The 22737-nt window shown below is 39.6% G+C and overlaps 1 protein-coding gene across 1 annotated transcript in view; it reads left to right on the top strand.

Moving 5' to 3' along the window:
* The first annotated feature begins 13836 nt into the window (after positions 1–13836).
* Positions 13837–22737, top strand: part of adamtsl4 (ADAMTS-like 4) — a 39143-nt gene continuing 30242 nt past the window's right edge. The window contains exons 1-4 of the mRNA XM_053494595.1: positions 13837–14016; positions 16816–16885; positions 21010–21542; positions 21620–22025. Coding sequence (XP_053350570.1) covers positions 14000–14016; positions 16816–16885; positions 21010–21542; positions 21620–22025 — 1026 coding nt within the window. The 5' untranslated portion in view covers positions 13837–13999. The remainder of the gene's footprint in view (positions 14017–16815; positions 16886–21009; positions 21543–21619; positions 22026–22737) is intronic.

Genomic DNA, 22737 nt, shown 5'->3' on the forward strand with positions numbered 1-22737 from the left:
GCTATTAAGGCATTTAATTTATCATTTATCCTCCTTCAATTATCTTCTTTTTTTACGTTCACAGACAGATAATTTACATCTTTTAGATACGATAATGATGCGTTGTTTACTTAACTTTACTTTGGTATCACTTAGTCAGACAGCCACTGGATCGTGAGAGCTGGGGGCGGGAGGTCAGAGAGCAAGACAGCAGCACTTTCTGCATAATTGACACATTCCTCAGCAAATCATTGTGCTTACAGAATTAAGAGTTTACTGTTATTGGTTACTCCATGATTTTTTTGTTCCTTTGGCAACTAGGTGAAAGGAGGATATTAGTGGAGCAGGTGGAGCATTAGCACTAGAAGCTAATCCTGAAGACAAAAATGAACTACCTGTTGTTTAATGTAGCTCACTAACATTGTTAGCTAATGTTCAGAGAGAAATTTGTCTAGCTAGAAACTTGTAAATGATAAAGTAACACCTGGAAATTCAGAACAAGCTAAAATTGCATAAGGTTTAAAATAAAGTTTTTACCTTTATAGTGATATTATGGGATCTTATTTTAATGTAAAAAATAGAAAATAAAAACAAACTTGAACAAAAAATTCTGAAATTCCAAAAATGGGTAAATAAAACAAAGAAGAGAAATTAAAAAATACCGAAACTTAATGAACTTAATAAACATAACTTATTTTGAAATTACAACTTTAAACATAGTAACTTATAATTTATGTTTAAATTAAAACTTTTAACTTAGGAATTTATTATTTATGTTTAACCATAAATATATATATACATATATGTGTATTGTGCAATCATGTGTACAAACCTGTCTTTGTGTTACTGTCTCTATTGCAGCTATTTGGATCAATAAAGTATCTATCTATCTATCCATCCGTCCATCCATCTATCTTAGAACTTTTCCTTTGATAACTTATAACAAAGACTATAATTTGCTGAGAAATGTCAAAAAAGGCTACTTGCTATCAAACATTTCTCATGGCGAGCTGAAATTACAATTTATACCGTAAAGCCTATATTGAAAGTAGTATTAAAATCTTTCTAATTCTAATTAGCAAGTCATCCAGATCCTGTGGGAAAAATTACATACTTTCTTCCCTTTATGATCATAATGTGGTGATCCCTATAAACTGAAAATACATCTGAAGACTTTGTACAGCTTTGTAACATAAACTTATTGCAAAAATAAGAAACTTTTAATTTAGTTACTGTAGTTTTAAAATCAAGCAATATTGTAGATTTATTTCAAATACAGCATGTAATGCTAGTAAACTATTATTGTAACCTATTTAGCTTATTACTTATATTGTCATTACAACTCTTAAATTGTATAACCTGTAACTAGCAATGCAAACCAAAAAAGTTATTTAGGATTTTCTCATCCTTTCAGCACCTACAGATTGGAACTTCCTCCGAGCTGGCTAAATATTTAACAGGTTCTGTGTTTCTGTGTTAATAATGTTAACTTGTCACCCATTAAACAGGAAGTGCTTTATCTTAGGCTGAAGACTTAATCACTCAGGAAATACCTGAAAATAAAAACATTAAAACCAGAACACCACCCAGTTTTGGATGCTAGTACACATTAGCCGAGCGCTTCTTTCTCCATGTTTATACGACGGCTCAGACCTCCCTGTGTTATAAGCACTTTATGCTCGTGTTTATAAACACTTCTTAGTGCTTCTGGACTTGAGGGCAAACAGCCGCGTAATGTGACGCTATTCCGGATGTGCATGGAGATTCATAATATTACAAATAATACCTTTTAAAAGTGCTTCCCTCAAATCTACAATTGTTTGAGGTTGTGGTGAGTTTTCATGTTTGTTTACTTGCTTTGGTTTCTCAGGACATCTGAGTTTCCAGTCGAAGGAGAACAGATGTTGATTAAACATGCTGTAGTTAAGGAAGGATTTTCATCAGGGATGAATTTTGACAAAATCAGATTGTAGGTGTTACTTAGGATGTGTCACCACTTAACAACTAACACTAAAGCAAAGAAAAATCGAAGGGAAAAAGGAAGGTCGGATTAAAAAGAAAGGATGGATGGATGGATGGATGGATGGAGAAAATGCAAAAAAGAGAGAAAAGTATTTTTTTTTTTTGGGGGGGGGGGGGGGGGGTGTTATGCAAGGATAATGAAAAAAATTAATCCTGGCAAAAATAGAAAGAAAAAACAAAAATGGAAAAATATGAGAAGTGTGAAGGAAGGAAGGAAGGAATAAAGGAAGAAAGAAAAATGGAAAGAAAAAAGAATGAAAAGGGAAAGAAATAAAGAATAGGGGGGAAATAAATGATTAGCAATAAGAAAGAAAAGGGGAAATAAATAAAAGGAAAGAAAGAAAAAATGGGGAGAAAGAAAAAAGTTTCAAACTTAAAAAATTTTAAATAATATTTTAAACTTCACTTGTGACGTGTGTAACCTTTTTAATTTAAGTACAATAAATGAGATCTGTGATAATATGGGAAAATCATCTTGTAATGTAACTGGACTGCATCAGGACCTCCTGTGGTGAGGAAATTACCATAAGCCCTAGAGTAGCAGTCCTCCTGTAAATGCACAAAATTATTGGAATGTTTAAGCATATACAGTAAATGAATTTCTATATGAAGCTGACTACAGTCCTGTACACACCCCAGCCCCCAGCCCTCTCTCGCAGCATATGTCCACCCCCCACTCCCCCTTCATTCTTCGTCATAAATTAGTGTTAAACTCCTGGGCTAATGTAATTAATGCACTCCCATGGATGCTGTACATTTTTCCCATAGGTCTCCATCACGTTTCTCAACTCATCGCTCTTATCAAACAGCTGCCCCATCCAGCTGCTGCTCCACGTCTGATCAACTGTCTACATTCAACAACCCCCCCACACACACAAAGCACACACACAAAGCTCGTAATCATCCCGCATAAGCGCTGCTCTCAGATCAGCCAGCGTGTCCATCAAACCCTCAGCAGCTGCTGTGAGTCATGATCATGTGATCATCACTGGAGCTAATACTCGCTCTTCTTCCTATTATTATTGTACCTTACTATTTTAAACATATGTGAGAAATCATTGGTAAGCTGAAATCATCAATCATCATCATCATCATCATCATCGCCACCTTCCCCCTCCGCATTTTTTGTTTAACTTTATTAGTGCTTGAGATTAAACAAAAGTATCATCTACAGATCACCTCGCAATCTGTTGTCTTTCATACTTTTTTCTCCTTTGTTTTTCGTCTTTTTCCCATCCATCCTTCCTTTATTTTTTATACATCTGTGCTTTCTTTCTTTCCATAGTTTGTCTTTGCGCCACATTTTCCCTACAGCTTTTATGTATTCTTTTCACATGTTTTTCTTTCTTTTGCTTTTTCTTCACTTTACATGTTTTTTCATTTTTCTTTCCCTTTTTTGTTTTATTCTTACCTTCTTTTTGTTCTTTCCCTATTTCTTTCTTTTTTCCTCTCTCCCCATTTTTTTCTTTCTCCCTCCACTATTTTCTCATTCTCTTTTCCTTTAATTTCTTTTCTTTCTTTTCCTTTTTCTTTCTTTCCTCTCTCCCCATTCATTCATTCATTCATTTATTCATTCTTACTTTCTTTGATTATGGACAAAATGTATGAAAATTACCGTAAACCCTAGAGTAGCACCCCTACTGAATATACTAAATATTCAGGTTTTGCTCCTGTTTGAGTGTTAAACGCTCTCCCGCTCCGTTTCTGGACTCCTGGCTAAACTTGCACTAAATCAAACCTCATGACTTTTCCATATAGATCCATCAATTGAGGAATCTCTGTGCATTGCACATTCTCCCTGCTGAGAGCAACCCAGTTTATCAGTGCAGAGACGGCACTCGATCAGGAGCGTGTGAGCAGTGAAAACAAAAACAAACATAAGAAACCCAGAGTCGTGATCACACTGACGGAATGACTGTGTTTACACCACATTACACGTCTGCTACTTTCTGTGCACCCTGATTGGCCATGTGCGGTACAGAGGGTCTTTTATTAAATCAGGGGGGAAAAAAGAAGAAAGCTATGAAAAAAACTAACAACAAAATAAAAAAGGAAAGAAAAATGGAAGAAACAATAAACATGCAATAAAGGAAAAGAAAAGGTGTGGATTTAAAAATCAGATAGAGAAAGATAATAAAGGAAGAAATGATGATAAAAAAGAAGAAAAGTGAGTGAGGTAGAAGTTATGGAAAGAAAAAAGGAACTTTTAAAAAGAAACGATATTATTTGTTATTATTATTATTATCATTATTGTTGTTGTTATTATTATTATTATTATTATTATTATTGTGTCACCTATTTATGTAAGAATAATAAACAGGTTAAAATTGTTTCCTTTCTTTATTTCATGCTTCTACTTTTTTCCTTTTTTTCTCTTTTTTTTTTTCATTCTACCTTTCTTGTTGTCTCTTCTGCTCCGTGTTTTAAGCTTTCTTTCTTTTTTGCTCACTTTCTCTACAACATGAGAACACACAGTTCCCTTTCACCCAAAATCTTTGAGCTATCAGAGAAATAAGACAAATATTGACTTCAGCTGACTCTGAGCCATCATTCCACCCTCTCTCTCTCTCTCTCTCTCTCTCTCATGTTTCAGTGTAGTGTAGTGTCACATGTTATATTGTACTGTAGTGGCCAAAACAAAAGTCTCACACAGTAAGATTTTATTTAATCACCTTATAGCTTTGATTACACACACACACTGTGATGTCTGGTTAATGTGTGTAAATGACTCCTCGTGCTCCGAGTCCTGGAATATGTCCCGTGCCATCAGGCAGGAAAACCACCAAAGATTCAGTACATTCAGGTCATCAGCTGACTTCATTTTATTGCCCCATAACGTTACTGAGTCTAGACCTGAGTAACTGATCAACCCCAGATCATAACACTGTCTCCAGAGGCTTGTACAGTGGACACTATGCATGATGGGTGCATCACTTAATGTTCTTACCCTGACACGCCCATCACTCTGGAATAGGATCAGTCTGGACTCATCAGGCCATGGTCCAATCTTTATGCTCCCTAGGAAACTAAAACCTTTTTTTCTGATGAGTCTCACTAATAAATGGTTTTCTTAAGGATAAACAGCTGTTTAGTTCTAATAGTTCTTGCCACGTTGTGTGTGTGTGTGTGTGTGTGTGTGTGTGTGTGTGTGTGTGTGTGTGGAAAGGCTTACTTTTACTATTAAAACATACTTTTTACATGGTTTTTACTGTTGATTTCCCCCCCTATTCAACTTCACCAAGTGTTTAAGTGATCTTCATTCATGATTTTTCCAACCACAATTCTCTCACCAAGTTGGCAGTTCAGCACTATCTCACAATGTGTTGACGGGTTCTTGACCCAATTCCAGTAAAGCACCTTAGTTGTTTGCTTTGCTTGATGCAGCCCAATAACTTTACACTTCTGAAATGGCAACTTTTTTGGCAGGGCAGTGTATATTGCAATGTGATGTAGTGTGCTGTAGTGTAATGTAATGTAGCCTACACCTATTTAGAGTAGTGTATATTGTAATATGATGTGGCGTAGTATAATATAAAGTGATGTAGTGTAGTGTACAGTAATGTGATGGAGTGTTGTGTAATCTGATGCAATGTAGAGTAATGTAATGTAATGTAGGGTAGTGTAATGTGATGGGGTGTAGTGTAGTATAATGTAGTCCAGCAAATTGTAATGTAATGTGATGTGTAATGTAATGTGATGGAGTGTAATGTGACGGGGTGTAGTTTAGCATAATGTAGTTTGGCATATTGTAATGTAATGTAGTATCATGTCATGTGATGTAGTGTAGCCTAATATGATAGAGTGTAATGTAATGGGGTGTAGTGTAATGTAATGGGGTGTGGTGTAGTTTAGTGTAATGTAGTCTAGCATATTGTAGTGTAATGTGATGTGGTGTAATGTAGTGTAGTAGTATAATTTAGTCATGTGATTTATTGTAGTGTAATGTAATGTGATGGACTATAATGTAATAGAGTGTAGTGTACTGTAGTGTAATGTAGTCTGCCATATTGTAAAATAATGTAGTGTAGTGTAATGTGATGTAGGGTAGGGTAGTGAAATGTGATAGCGTGTAGTGTAAAGTTGTCTAGTATATGGTAATGTGATGCGGTATAGAATAATGTAATGTAGTGTAATGTGATCTAATTTAGTGTAGTGTATTGGAGTCTAGAATATTGTAATGTGATGTACTGTAGTGTGGCGTACAGTTGTGTAGTGCAGTGCAATGTTGTGTAGTGTAGTGTAATGTTGTGTAGTGTAATGTTGTGTAGTGTATGGGATAATGTTGTGTAGTGTATGGGATAATGTTGTGTAGTGTGATGTTGTGTAGTGTATAGGATAATGTTGTGTAGTGCAGGGTAATGTTGTGTAGTGTAATGTTGAGTAGTGTAGTGTAATGTTGAGTAGTGTAGTGTAATGTGTAGTGCAGGGTAATGTTGTGTAGTGTAATGTTGTGTAGTGTAGGATAATGTTGTGTTGTGTAGTGTAATGTTGTGTAGTGTATAGGATAATGTTGTGTAGTGTATAGGATAATTTTGTGTAGTCTATAGGATAATGTTGGGTAGTGTAGGGTAATGTTGTGTAGTGTATAGGATAATGTTGTGTAGTGTATAGGATAATTTTGTGTAGTGTATAGGATATTGTTGGGTAGTGTAGGGTAATGTTGTGTAGTGTATAGGATAATGTTGTGTAGTGTATGGGATAATGTTGTGTAGTGTGATGTTGTGTAGTGTATAGGATAATGTTGTGTAGTGCAGGGTAATGTTGTGTAGTGTAATGTTGAGTAGTGTAGTGTAATGTTTTTGTAGTGCAGGGTAATGTTGTATAGTGTAATGTTGTGTAGTGTAGGATAATGTTGTGTTGTGTAGTGTAATGTTGTGTAGTGTATAGGATAATGTTGTGTTGTGTAGTGTAATGTTGTGTAGTGTATAGGATAATGTTGTGTAGTGTATAGGATAATTTTGTGTAGTGTATAGGATAATGTTGGGTAGTGTAGGGTAATGTTGTGTAGTGTATAGGATAATGTTGTGTAGTGCAGGGTAATGTTGTGTAGTGTAATGTTGAGTAGTGTAGTGTAATGTTGTGTAGTGTAGGATAATGTTGTGTTGTGTAGTGTAATGTTGTGTAGTGTAATGTTGTGTAGTGTATGGGATAATGTTGTGTAGTGTGATGTTGTGTAGTGTATAGGATAATGTTGTGTAGTGCAGGGTAATGTTGTGTAGTGTAATGTTGAGTAGTGTAGTGTAATGTTTTCATATTGCAGGGTAATGTTGTGTAGTGTAATGTTGTGTAGTGTAGGATAATGTTGTGTTGTGTAGTGTAATGTTGTGTAGTGTATAGGATAATTTTGTGTAGTGTATAGGATAATGTTGTGTAGTGTATAGGATAATGTTGTGTAGTGCAGGGTAATGTTGTGTAGTGCAGGGTAATGTTGTGTAGTGTAATGTTGAGTAGTGTAGTGTGATGTTGTGTAGTGTAGGATAATGTTGTGTTGTGTAGTGTAATGTTGTGTAGTGTATAGGATAATGTTGTGTTGTGTAGTGTAATGTTGTGTAGTGTAATGTTGTGTAGTGTATGGGATAATGTTGTGTAGTGTGATGTTGTGTAGTGTATAGGATAATGTTGTGTAGTGCAGGGTAATGTTGTGTAGTGTAATGTTGAGTAGTGTAGTGTAATGTTTTCATATTGCAGGGTAATGTTGTGTAGTGTAATGTTGTGTAGTGTAGGATAATGTTGTGTTGTGTAGTGTAATGTTGTGTAGTGTATAGGATAATTTTGTGTAGTGTATAGGATAATGTTGTGTAGTGTATAGGATAATGTTGTGTAGTGCAGGGTAATGTTGTGTAGTGCAGGGTAATGTTGTGTAGTGTAATGTTGAGTAGTGTAGTGTGATGTTGTGTAGTGTAGGATAATGTTGTGTTGTGTAGTGTAATGTTGTGTAGTGTATAGGATAATGTTGTGTTGTGTAGTGTAATGTTGTGTAGTGTAATGTTGTGTAGTGTATGGGATAATGTTGTGTAGTGTGATGTTGTGTAGTGTAGTGTAGTGTAATGAACATGTGGTAGCACAGTGTTGTTAACGATTACAGTTGAACCCCCCCCAGCCCCTCTCCCTCCTCCTCTCTCCCTTCATTCTTCTCCCTCTTTTTTTCTCTCTCCGTCTGTAGCCAGCTGTTCTGCTTTCACTCTGTCTAGTTACGTTTTCCTCCTGCTTTCTTTCAACAACTGAAGTATTCAACTTTCTCTCTCCTGTCCCAACAATCTCTCTGACTCGCTCCTTTATTACTTTTTTTTTTTCTTTTTATATTTGGCACATTTTCTGTTTTTCTTTGTCAGTTGTTCTTGTTTGTCCTCCTTTTTCTCTTTTAGTTAACTTTCTCGCCTGGTATCTTTCAACACTCAAATTCATATATTAAACTTTACCTTTTCTATTACTCTCCTTCCACCTCTCTCTCTCTCTCTCTCTCTCTCTCTCTCTCTCTCTATTTTACACACACACACGCACACTCTCTCTCTCTGTTTACTTAAAGATCTCTTTTTTCACACCTCCACCCCAGTTCTTTTTATTTCCCTCTCTTTTTCCTCTTTGTGTCTGCATGTGTGTGCATGTGTGTGGACGTCAGTGGATGTGTGTGTGTCTTTTTCCACTACTAAAAATCACACTGACGCACTACTGAACACACACACACTCGCTCTGTCTCACTCTCAACAGAAGAATGGTGGCACGTTAAAAAACAGAACTATGTTTAGTGAGAGACAAGTGTGTGTGTGTGTGTGTGTGTGTGTGTGTGTGTGTGTGTGTGTGTGTGTGTGTGTGTGTGAATAATGAATAATTTTAGAAAATATCCACACACAATCATTAAAACACACACACACACACACACACACACACACACACAGCTCTAATTAGGGGATTAGGTAGCACACTGATGTGATGTCATGACATGTTCAGAGGAGAGATGGTGAATATATCGGTAGAAGGATGCTGAGGTTGGAACTGCCAGGCAGGAGGTCTAGAGGAAGACCAAAGAGGAGATTTATGGATGCAGTGAGAGAGGACATGAAGTTAGTTGGTGTGAGAGAAGAGGATGCAGAGGAGAGGGTTAGATGGAGGCAGATGATTCGCCCCTGAAAGGGAACAGCCCAAAGACAAAGAAGACCTGATGTCATGGGAGATACAAAACCCCCCCAACCCCCCCCCCAAGCCCCCCCCCCCTCCCCCCCAAACACACACACAGGACCCCCCAGGCCCGGGTGGAGCATTTACAGCCACTCATAAAGGTGTGTGTGTGTGTGTGTGTGTGTGTGTGTGTGTGTGTGTGTGTCGAGGCCCAGGGATAAAAACTGATTGATGTTGAGGTGACAATGTTTATCCTCAATCAAAGAAATGAGGGACTTCATTCTGCCCTTTCTTCTTCCTGTCCTCCATTACACTGCAGCTTTTTTTCTCTTTTATACATTTTTTCATTACTTCTTTCCTTATTGTTTTTCTCTTACTCTTTTGTTTTATTTCCAGTCTTTCTCAGGTTATTCTATTTATTTATTTTTATCTTCCTCTTTTTTTTATTTTATTTTTTTTTATTAATTATTAATAATCATTTATGAATATTTTCTGCTTCTTTCTTTCTTTTGGAATTTATTTTTCAGTTTCTACTTTTAGTGTCTTTTATCTTTTTCTCACTGTCTCTTTTTTCTAAAAAAAAAAAAAATTGTTTTCTTTTTTTCCTTTTCTTGTCTGTTCCATTCTCAGTTTTTTAGATTTTCTGTTTCTATTTTTCTGGTGTAATTTTTCTCCTTCACTCTTAATCTACCCCATCTCAATTTTTCATCTGTCCCTCTTCTATCACTCTCTCCCCCCCCCCTCTCTCTCTCTCTCTCTCTCTCTCTAGTCTTACAGTAGTGTGTAGAAAGTGTGTATGAGTCAGTATTGTAGTGTTTGTGTGTTAATAAAAATAATCGAGGATATTTTTGGCAGGTCTGGTCCTGTCTGTGTCTGCATGGCCTCTTACCAGATTAAGAAAAAAAAGTGATAGAGCGGTCTCCCGCTCCCACGTTTATCAGTGTATAAACACAGAGCAAATATAGTCCTGACCTGCAGTGTTATTTAGGCTTGTTGTCACGGTAACACTCCACCACGTTTACACTACAGAGCACTACTGCTGAATGTTGAGGTCTCCATTCTGATTGGTCAGAAGTAGTTGATTAATTTTCTCTTCGTGGACATTATTTCACAGTTATGGAAGGAGTCGCCTTTGATGTATAATACAGCAAAGAGAGAGAGGGAGAGAGAGAGAGAGAGAGAAGCTGGTGAGGGGATGGTTGTGTGTAATTAGCTGCGATAGCGTAAGTGAGAGCAGGAACTAACTTGTCTGATGGATGTTCCACATCATTAAATGAGTTGGTCACTCCGCCCTTCCTGTCTCACACGGTCACATTAACGGAATGTGTTAAATGAAGGGCTTATCTCTAACTGTGGTTATGATGGCACACAGGAATTCTCCTCTCTCTCTCTCTCTCTCTCTCTCACACACACACACACACACACACACACGCGCGTGCTGCAGTATTATGTTTCACAGCTCTGTATGTACAGTATATCCTGGAAATGGCAAAGAGAGAAACGTGACACTTTCCTCCCACCAAACAGTATCATTTATTTAACCATATGACAGATTAATATATATATATATATATATATATATATATATATATATATATATATATATACAATGGAACCTTGAATTACGAGTAACACAGTTTACGAGTGTTCCGCAAGACGAGCAACCATATTTAATCATTTTTTACTTGAAAAACAGGCATTGTCTTAGTTTACAAGCACCGAGTATCATGTTTCACGCATGCGCTTCTTGTTTTGACACCAAGCGTCATGTCATCACAAGTAAGCCAACGGTTTTTCTCTCTCTTGCAGCGGAATTGTAGGTAATCGTCTCTCCTGCTGGGTGAAAATACACACGCACACGGTTGCCAAACAAACACACAAACTCTTCTCTGTCACGACTGTTTTCAAAGGTGAGGAGCTGTTTAATTTTTTTTGGGTTGTTGTTGTTGTTGTTTTACTTTACAGTAGTGATACTGTTAGTATGCGCTCACGCAAGTGTGACTAGCGATGTTCCTTGCTAATTTTTAAATGGTTTTAAAAACGGTCTCTCCGTTAATGTGTGTGTGTGTGTGTGTGTGCGCGCACACCCACCCTGCGTGCACAATCTGTCGGGATTTATTTTTACATTTTTTTAAGGTAAAGTACAGGTTAATTTGTTTTATTTTTACTTTATATTTTGTATTAATTATATTTATGTATTTATTTTTTTTGGGCTGTAGAACAAATAATTTAAGTTTCCATTATTTCCTATGGGAAAAGTAAATTTGGTTTACGAGTGTATTGGAATACGACCCTGCTGTCCGAACGAATTAAGCTCGTAATCCGAGGTTTCACTGTATAATCTTTCATCTGTTCCCTTTCAGGGGTCGCCACAGCGAATCATCTGCCCCCATCTAACCCTATCCTCTGCATCCTTTTCTCTCACACCAACTAACTTCATGTCCTCTCTCACTGCATCCATAAATCTTCTCTTTGGTCTTCCTTTAGACCTCCTGCCTGGCAGTTCCAACCTCAGCATCCCTCTACCGATATATTCACCATCTCTCCTCTGAACCACCTTAATTTGGCCCCTCTGACTTTATCTCCAAAACATCTAACATGGGTTGTCCCTCTGATGAACTTATTCTTGATCCTATCCATCCTCGGATTGCCAGACAGAGAGCCGTGATTCGCCCCTCCAGAAAACATGTCTTCGCTGCTCTAGAGTTCAGTGACAGTGTGCTCTACACCACTGCATCTGATGCTTTGCCTTTCTCTTGGTGATGTAAGGCTTGGACGCAGCTGCTCAGCCATGGAAACCCACTCCATGAAGCTCTCTATGCAATGTTCTCTAAAGCAACTTTTGGCAATATACAGTAGTGTGTGTGTGTGTGTGTGTGTGTGTGTGTGTGTGTGTGTGTGTGTGTGTGCGCCTTGCTGGTGTGTGTTAATAAGGAAGCTTCACACTTCCAACCGTGTATTTGGGTTTTCGGATGTGTCGGGTAGAACAAAAGTTGTCATTACATTTATAATGTTTTATTTTACTATTACAGGAACATGAGAATGATGTCACAGGAACGTAGAACTCTCAAAATGAGTATATAATTATTTTGTCACTGAAACAACTAAAAAAGAAACAGAAATGTCTATCCATGATATTGGATGATATTTCTTTGTCCATTTGACTAATTTTCTGTATTTTTCGCTCAGTCACTATGCGGTGCACAAATTTGTCTTTTTCTTCTTTCTTTACTTTTGGTCACCATTTTTATATTTACACTCCAACGGCACACAAATAATTTTCTCTCCTATGCTGTTTCTACATCTGATGTAGCCACATCAGCTTAATCAGATGATCAAATTCAACGAGCCTATTGGACATAAACGTTTCCTCAAGACCCTACAAAGGCTCGTGCTATACATTATTATTTTAAAAAAAATTAAAAATTAATTAATTAATGCCTCAGTGTGTGTAAATTTGTGATTAATATGTTTAAGTGTTTAGTTATATTATGTTCACAGTGTTTAGCGGATGCTCTTATACAGAGTGACTTAGAAGAAACTCATCCTCATGCCAGGTCACTAGCTCAGGGCCTAAAGAACTAAACACTTCTTTAAGTTAAAAAAAATAAATACTTTTTATTGTTATTACTGTTATTTTATTGGATTGATATTAACAAAGATTTTCTTTTTTTGAAAAAGGAAGAAAGAAAGCCTTCTGATCTTTTATGGGTGTCACTAAATAAGCCATGTCCGGAATACTATTTTCATACATACCCACACAATACACATAACATCAGCTTTTCTAAAGTGTTTGTAAATTTTACACAAACCAATTAAACATAACTGTCCTAAAAGATTGATACCTGAAGCCTGTTATGTGTAATTGGAGGATTGATTTCTGCATCCAGTAGGGGGCAGTGTAGGGCTGAATCCCTGTGATGTTTTACCTGACTAACACTACTGTAATCCACTGTAATGTATTTTACCACATTGTAACACACTAACACTCAGTAACATTTTACCCTGTAATGCACTGTAACACAAGGACATTGTGAGACCTTGTAATACCCACAGGAATACTCAATATCACACACTAACACTCATTATAACGCTGAAACAAACCTGTAACACACTAGCACATTGTAACACTCACAGTAAAACATGAGGTAATACTCAATGTAACAAAGTGACACTGGTTACAACATCTCATAGTAACAATAAAATACTCAATGCCCCACTGCTGTCACACTCACTGTAACACGCTTACACTCACTGTAACATTGTAACCTGTAACACATTGTAACACAAGGAAACACTCATTGTAAGACCTTGTAATACACACTGTAATAATGAATATAACACACTAACACTGATTGTAACGTGCTGGAATCCTACACCACACTGTCACACATCATCACAGTGCTCTGTAACACAGCAGCAGTCACAGTAACACCCTGCAGCACACAAGCACCAACTGTTCTGTTCTCAATCTGTGAAGCTCTGCCAAAGGTTTTTACAAGTGATAAATATTTTTGTTTTGTTGCGCATGTGGTTATTGCTTAGTGATCGACCATATGAGCACCGTGTGTGTGTGTGTGTGTGTGGTGCAAGTGCTTGCATGCGCCCATTCTGAGACAACACCCCCTAAACTGTCCAACGTCACATCAGGACAAAAAAGTAAAAACAGCACGCCCACCCACCCCGGGGAGAGAGAGAGTGTGTGTGTGTGTGTGTGTGTGTGAGAGAGAGAGAGAGAGAGAGAGAGTGTGTGTAGCTGTGTTGACAGAGGAAGGCGACAGAGAGAGAGAAAGTTGGTGAGACACTTCGGGAAAGTCGCTCGCGGAGTTTTAATGTGGACGCACGCGCCGGGAGATCAAAGCACAAGGAGCGAGAGACCGAAATGAGGAGCGCGTGCAGGTGAGTTCGGTGAACATCAAAAGCTTGCGACGTCGTTAAAGTTTACGAGCAGGACTGCGCAGTCTCGGCGCGTGCGTTTTTAACTTCGCGCGTGCTCTTTTTATTTTTATGGACAACCCGCTGTGCGCTATCGCACGCGCCCTCACGCGCGTGTTCCTCACCGCCAAAGTTACAGTTAACTGGTGGTTTCTGAAGTGCACAGGTTTCTCGCGCTCCGCTCGGGACTGCCGGAGCTCGCGGAGCTGGGAGAAGAAAATTCACGCGCGCGCGCTCGTGAAGTCCCACTGAGACGCTTTGTGTGTGAAGGGAAAGGGCGGGGGGGGGGCTTGAGCGCGCGGACCTGAGGCTCGCGCGAGGGGCTCGCGGCTTCACGCTGGAATCACGGGCTCGCGCATAAAGCGGGGACCTGCGCGTGTGGTTTGTGTGTGTGTGTGTGTGTGTGTGAGAGAGAAAGGGGTTTGAGGCAGCACGCGGAATGTAGTACACTGTGATTACTGACCAAGAACATGACCACTGATGGACACACACACACACACACACACACACACACACACAGCACATTTACACAAGGGCTGGGAGACAGGAGTGATCGATGTGGTAGATAATTGAGGACGTCTGTGTGTGTGTGTGTGTATGGTTTGTGGCAGCACGCAAAATGTAGTGCTGTTACTTTATACTGTTATTACTGACCTAGCACAACCACTGTGGGACACACACACACACACACACACACACACACTGAGAGACAGGAGTGATAAATTCAGAATGTGTGTGTGTGTGTGTGTGTGTGTGTTAGGTTCAGTTGAGTCACAAAATCTGGAACTCATAAGACAGTACACACACTAACTGAAGCAAACACAAACAGCTCATTAAGTAATTATTGAGCCTTAGAGTGCATTATGGTATTTTACTGTACTTCAGTTATGTGTGTGTGTGTGTGTGTGTGTGTGTGTGTTTGTGTGTGTGTGAGAGAGAGAGAAACTGGTTTGTGGCAGCACACGGAATGTAGTTTACTTTTCTTATTGACCAAGAACATGACCACTGATGGACACACACACACACACACACACACCACATTTACACAAGTGCTGGAAGACAGTAAGTGATTATCGAGATAGCCAATCACAGATGAATTTAAAGAGAGAGAGAGAGAGAGAGAGTGTGTGTGTGTGTGTGTGTGTGTGTGTGTGTTAAGTTGAGTAAAGATAAGAGTCCCAAAATTTGAAACTATTAAGACAATACACTAAAGCGAACGCAAACAGTTCATCAGCTAATAATCGACCCTTAGAGGTGTATTATAGTGTTTTCCAGTTTTGTGTGTGTTTATATATATATATATATATATATATATATATATATATATATGTGTGTGTGTGTGTGTGTGTGTTGGACCAATAATGAAAAGCATATGTACTACTTTGTAAACACAATTACTGCCATTAGACATAAGGATCAACACACACAGAGTTCTGTTCATGCATCGTCACACACGTCACATTCAGTTGTGTTAAGATAAAACAGTAGTATTTTGTTGCATGTTAGAACTAAAAAATATTGTGGAGTTAAAAAACAGAGGATTCAGTTGTGCTTTTGGAGTAAAAAGTGTTCGGTTCTGCGTTAATAATGTAAAGTGTTCGGTTGTGCGTTAGAAATGGATTTTTACTGACAATAGAACTGACAATAAAAACCTACTTGACTTGAAAAGTGTTGGGTTGTGTGTTAGGAATAAAAAGTGTTGGGTTGTGCGTTAGGAATAAAAAGTGTTGGGTTGTGCGTTAGGAATGAAAAGTGTTGAGTTGTGCGTTAGGAATAAAAAGTGTTGAGTTGTGCGTTAGGAATAAAAAGTGTTGGGTTTTGCGTTAGGAATAAAAAGTGTTGGGTTGTGCGTTAGGAATAAAAAGTGTTGGGTTGTGCGTTAAGAATAAAAAATTGTTGAGTTGTGCGTTAGGAATAAAAATTGTTGGGTTGTGCGTTAGGAATAAAAAGTGTTGGGTTGTGCGTTAGGAATAAAAAGTGTTGGGTTGTGCGTTAAGAATAAAAAGTGTTGGGTTGTGCGTTAGGAATAAAAAGTGTTGGGTTGTGCGTTAGGAATAAAAAGTGTTGGGTTTTGCGTTAGGAATAAAAAGTGTTGGGTTGTGCGTTAGGAATAAAAAGTGTTGGGTTTTGCGTTAGGAATAAAAAGTGTTGGGTTGTGCGTTAGGAATAAAAAGTGTTGGGTTGTGCGTTAAGAATAAAAAGTGTTGGGTTGTGCGTTAGGAATAAAAAGTGTTGGGTTGTGCGTTAGGAATAAAAAGTGTTGGGTTGTGCGTTAGGAATAAAAAGTGTTGGGTTGTGCGTTAGGAATAAAAAGTGTTGGGTTGTGCGTTAGGAATAAAAAGTGTTGGGTTGTGCGTTAGGGATAAAAAGTGTTGGGTTGTGCGTTAGGAATAAAAAGTGTTGGGTTGTGCGTTAGGAATAAAAAGTGTTGGGTTGTGCGTTAGGAATAAAAAGTGTTGGGTTGTGCATTAGGAATAAAAAGTGTTGGGTTGTGCGTTAGGAATAAAAAGTGTTGGGTTGTGCGTTAGGGATAAAAAGTGTTGGGTTGTGCGTTAAGAATAAAAAGTGTTGGGTTGTGCGTTAGGAATAAAAAGTGTTGGGTTGTGCGTTAGGAATAAAAAGTGTTGGGTTATGCCGTAAGAATGAAAAGTGTACAGATATTCCTTTATTACTTTTTAATCTCACCCTCTTGTTTTATTTTGTTAAAATCTTCTTTTTTTTCTTTATTATGTCTTAGTGTGTGTGTTGCTTATCTTTGTGCAGGTGGTGTGTGTTATGGAGTGCAGTGCTGAGCGCAGTGTGTGTGAGCGCTGTCGAAAAGGCCAACAAAACAGTAAGTGATGACAATTACATAAACATTCCCTAACTTTTGCTCTCTGCTCCTCACTCTGCTCTGATTCTTTTAAATCTGATTCATTTAATTCACACAGAAACAGCAGCGGTGAGCTACTAACAGATTAAACCATATTGGATTAACTAACATAGTGTGTGTTCTGTGGCATATGAGAGAGAGCTATTGTGTAGCTATAATGTGTGTGTGTGTGTGTGTGTGTGTGTGTGTGTGTGTGTGTGTGTGTGTGTGGATTTGTCCCAAGGCCTTTATGAATGAAGTGTATAATAGTTGCATTCCTTCCGAAGGCTGAGTCCAGTGAAAGCACACACACACACACACACACGCACACACACTCACACACACATGCACGATGTAACTGCCCCCTGAAACAGCGAATCTGAGTGGCCCTTTCCGTCACTGTGAGATTTAGACCCTTGATGTGATTTCTCACTGCCTGTGTGTGTGTTGAGTGTGTGTGTAAAATTTCAGTAGTGTGTAAATTCAGTAGTGTAGGTGTATTTACTCAAGAGAACATGTGCGTGCGGGTTTTTGTTTGCAGAAGGACTGGGTGAAATTGTGTGTGTGTCAGGAAAAGATTGTGTGTGTGTGTGTGTGTGTGTGTGTGTGTAGCTTCTGTGTCATCCGTTATGTGACTCAGCCATGTCCTAACTTTTATAATAGGTGTTACTATGACATGCTCAAACACACACATACACACAAACACACACGTCTGTTTAACTTCATTGCGTCTCCTAGCTCCGCCCACTTTTTTATTTTATTTAGTAACTATAAATGTCTGGACCTTATTTATGCTGGGAGGAATTTCACGGAACTCTCCCTCTCTCTCTCTCCCTCTCTCTCTCCCTCTCTCTCTCTCATTCTGTCTCTTTCTGGCTCTCGACAACCTTTAATATTCGTCTCTCCTGTTTTATTTTTTATATACTATTAAATAAACCATCAAATAAATTGAGATTTCGTGTCTCGCAGCTGCAGCAGTCCAGTGGCAGATTAAGACAGAGTGTGTCCTCGACCCGACCCCAAACTTCAACAATGTTAATCATGATTTTATTTTTTTTTCCAACATAGAAAAAATATATATAAATACCTATAAATAGGGCTGACAGTCAGGGTCAGGTTCATCTGAGAGGAACAAGGCGAAATAGAATTGCACTTGAACTCCTGCTGCTGTGGTTTCCAGGGTCTTAGTTTTCTGGGCTGTGTTCCAATGCCACCCTACACCTCCTCCATTACACCCCCCCCCCCTTCCTACACTGGAGAATTATGTCGCACACTAATACAAACCACGTTACACTACAAATAGTTCCTTCTCCACTCACACAGTGGTGATTGTTCAGGGAACCAAAGCACTTTTCCGAAGTACCTGCCTTCAGAGCTGAACCATTTTGTCATCAGTTGTAGGTGTATCCTTAAGAATAAAATAACAACTCTAGAGGGTTTAACAGGTTTTATATTTGGCTTTAGGAACATTATGTGCAGTCCATATTTGATTATTTTAGCATCTACTCACCATAGATGATGATACCCAAGAGTAGAGATACATGCCTTATTGCTTTTTGCATATGATTTTAAGCAGAGTTACTAGACTAACGTTTCTTGGCTTAACATTCTGGACTAAATCTCCTGTACTAAAGATTCTTGGCTCAGATGCTTTAAATAAAGCTTCTGGTTTAAATGGCCTTGGTGTAGGTTTTTAGGCTAAGACACCTAGACTAAAGGTCCTTGGCTTACATTCCTAGACTAAAACATCATGTCTAAGGGCCTGGACTTAAACTATGGAATTAAAGGTTCTTGACTTAGATTCCATGGCTAATGTTCCTTTCTGAACTGGAGGTCATTTGTTTAGGTTCTAGGCGAAAGCACTTGGACTAGGTCCTTGACTTACTTGAGATTCCTGGACTGAAGCTACTTGGCCAAGGTTCGTGCAAATTTATTAAAGGTGCTTGTCTTAGATTCCTGGACTAAAGCTTCTGGACTGAAGTTGTTTGGATTAAAGTCTTGTACTAAAGCTCATTGTTTTAAAATTTATGGATTAAGTTATTTTCTTGATTAAAGATCATTTGTTTAGGTTCCTCTGTGAAAGCTCCTAGACGGAACATCCTTGGCTTCGTCATTTGGAATGTACCACCTTGACTTCTTAAAGCTCCTAAACTAAATAGGCAGGGGTAGCTCAGTGGTTAAGGCATTGGACTACGGTTCAGAAGATCCCAGATTCAAACCCCACAACCACCAAGTTGCCACTGTTGGGCCCTTGAGCAAGGCCCTTAACCCTCAACTGCTCAGATGTGTAATGAGATAAAATTGTAAGTCGCTCTGGATAAGAGCGTCTGCCAAATGCCTAAATGTAAATGTCCTTTGCTTAGGTTCCTGGACTACAGCTACTGGACTAAAGGTCTTTGGTTTAGGGTCATGAACTAAAGCTTCTGGACTAAAGTTCCTTTGCGTAGGCTCTTGCACTAAAGACACCAGACCAAAAGTTAGGTTTGATACTTAGACTAAAACTTTTATACTAAAGGTCCTAACTTTTAAATTAGGTGTTACTAAATAGGTGATTCCATGGCTGAAATTCCTGGACTAAAGGTACTTGCTTCGGCTTCTGTACTAAAGCTTATAAACTGAAAGTTCTTGGCCAAGTATCCTGTGCCACAATTCCTGGAGTAAAAGCCTCCTGGACTTAAGGTTCCTGGCCCTTAATTTATGTGTTTAATGTACCTGGCTTAATATTTTTGGCCTTAAGCTACGTGGTAACTCTCCTAGTATTAAGCCCTTCAAATTTTAGGGCCCACTGACCCATTCCACATTTTCCTACGTACCCTTTTTCACTAGTATGACTGTGATTGGCTTTCCTTGTGATTCATATCTTAAATTTTTTTGCTTTTAAAATACGTTCTTGGGCATAAATTCTTAAGCTAAGGTGTGTAGTCCTAAATTCTCCTGTTGATATTGTGGAGTAAAGTTCCTGGTCCTATGATCCCTCAGCAGTACACTTGGCTCACTGTGGCTACTGGATAATTAATAATTTATAGTACATGCTGAATCACTTGATCACATTACAGTTCTTGGTTCTAAGAGTCAAAAGTTCTTGGCCTTACAGTACTGGTTCAGCTTTTCATCATTCCTTTTATGCAACTAACTTGAACTGATAGCACCAGTTGTTGGTTCCAGACTGATATCGCTGATTGCAGCTTGGCTCTGTGTTGAAAAGACAAAATGCTTCATGGAACAGGTCCAGATTAAGCACCGGCTCTTGAAGCAGGACCAGAATCTTGTCTATGATTTCCATTCCAGCTGGACCACAAACCTCATGCGTGGTACATGTGTAGAGAATCTGTCCTTGTATCTGTTATGCATTTCTGTGGGTGTGAGGTTCGTTACAGTGAGACTACAGTAGAAGTAGTAGGAAGTGTTGCCTTAAGCTAAAATTCCGGGGATTAAGTTCCAGTTCTAAAGATCATGGGATAAGTCCCCTGTAGCCTGAATTTAAGTTTTGTTAGGCTACCAAGGAATAAACAGCTGCACCAAGTGACCTAGTTTTAACATATCATTAAGGTTATAGTGATTCTGTTCAAACGTAAAGTTCATCTACACCTATAAATCCTTTATGTCTTATTCTTATATGGAAAGATATTTCAATATGGATAAAATTACAATGCATGTTTAAGCACCAACTGTACAGCATGTGCCCTTATTAAACTGGCATTCTGGTCATTTACAGCAAAGAAATAGAAACAAAAGGAATACACGTCACTAGTGTGTGGTAGTTTTCCAAATCAGTGAGACAGCATGGAGCAACAGGACAGAAGAGTGCTAAATAGTGAACGCTACAGGAAAGACGTGGCACACGGTAGTAAGAAAACAAGCAGACGAGCTGAAAATGGTATTTGTTTTGGATGTGCCGCGTTGTCGAGACAAGGACAATGCCACACCTGATGGTAGGCGAGTTCCAGCACATTCCAGCTCACAGCTGTTTAATACCTACTGTAGTGCGCGCTACATGTTGTAATTGCCCCAGGCCATCTTTTTTGCTTTTACAGCAATACAAGAAGGAAGACAGAGAGACAGACAGACAGACAAATGTAATCCCTCTTGCTCTCTGTTTGTTACAGGTGACTGGTCGACATCCCCGACAGACAGAAGTGGTGACGCTGGATGGCGTATGGGGTCCATGGAGTGACTGGGCGGCATGTTCTCAGAGCTGTGGAGTGGGCGTGACTGAGAGGCGCAGACAATGTTTGCCACCGTCCCAACCCTGGAGTGGACCGAGTTACCTGCCGTCAGGTGTATCGAACCACTCCCCCTTACGTCCACCTCACATGCCTTATTACCCCAACTCATATCCTGGCGGTGACAGGGTTTTTCCAGCCAATCAAAGTCCTGGACTACCTCTCTATCGAGACACACCTGAATCAGTAGGGCAGGAGCTGCAGAATAATGCACCTCCTCTCTACCAACCGGACGTCGCACCACCCAATCAGCCAGCCATTTCGATTTACCGTTCGCCATCTTCTTCGTCCTCACATCCGTACGGCCAATCGGGGAGAGGATCCAGATGGCCAGCCAATGAGGGGACTGGAAGAGGAGGAGTAGGTGGAAGTAGGAGGTCAGTCTCCGCCAATAGGGATCCAGCGTCTGTGAGAAGGTGAGTTTGTTGGATTAACTCTTTCTTTTTTTCTTTGTTGTTCTCGTTTTCAATTCTTTCCTTCTTTCCTCCCACAGACAAATACGTCCTGGTCAGTTCGGTTATGGCAGGGTGCCGTACTCGCTCCCACTTCACCGGCAAAACCGGCAGGCGCGAAACGCTCGTCTCCACGGAAACACCACCACCGATCACCTGCAGGTCAAAGGCACTGTGGCTACGCAGGAAGCAGGGAGCCAGCGTGAAGAGAACGGAGAACGGACAGACACAAAGACGAAGGAGAAACCGAGACAGAGACAGAGGTCCATCACTAGGCGTGCGCCTCCTCAGGCCTCGGCCCCGTTCTCTTCACCTCTCCACAGGCCACACCCACATCCAGACACACCACTTTATGCCGCACCTCCTTATGTTCCGGCCCCTGCGGTTCCGCCTCAGCACTTCAGGTGCTCTGGGAAGGACAGAGAGATTCGGAAGTGCCCTGTAGAGGTAAGATAGCGCTAACATGTCAGCAGACTTATAAACTGTAACGGTGTCTGGATGTGGCCGTCCAGAGCGAGCTGTGGGTATTTTTATCAAATATTCACAGTTCCACAATTTCAGTGTACATCCAGTAACTGTTTGGATTTGTAATGAAGTGTGTCTTGGTGACCAAGGCTGTAGGTTTATGATTGCATTTCCGCGGAATGGGGAAGTGACAACTGGGTTAAAATGAAAAGGTCCACGAGTTCGCCCAAACACTGCCTAAGCAGATTAGAAGTTGTTCACGTTTCTCACGTGCCTCTGCTTTGTTTATTTCTCCATGAAAAACGTCTTCCATCATGTCCTTGAGCGTATCCACTTCCTGCGGTCTGGAGCGAAGCAGCTCGTACAAGAGGCTCCCAAATTCTGAAGTGCACTAAGATCAAAATGTACTGAAAAAAAGGGGGAAAAAAAGACGATGATTTGGCAGAAAGTGTCTTAAGTGCTGGAAGCAACAAGCGTTACTGCGAGTGTGCTCAGACGGCTGGAGCCTCGTGAGCTGCTGCTGTACCACCCTGCGCGCTCCGAGCTGGAAGAGCTTCACACACATCTTGAATTGAAGCAAGGCAGCGTTTCATGCTTCAGAGATTGTTGGCAGGGTTCAGTAACACACACGCGCATACACACACATACTGTACGCATACTTATATACGCACAGGGGCTACGGGATTTAGACAGC

Source organism: Clarias gariepinus, chromosome 4 (assembly GCF_024256425.1).
Source record: "Clarias gariepinus isolate MV-2021 ecotype Netherlands chromosome 4, CGAR_prim_01v2, whole genome shotgun sequence".
Lineage (NCBI taxonomy): Eukaryota > Metazoa > Chordata > Actinopteri > Siluriformes > Clariidae > Clarias > Clarias gariepinus.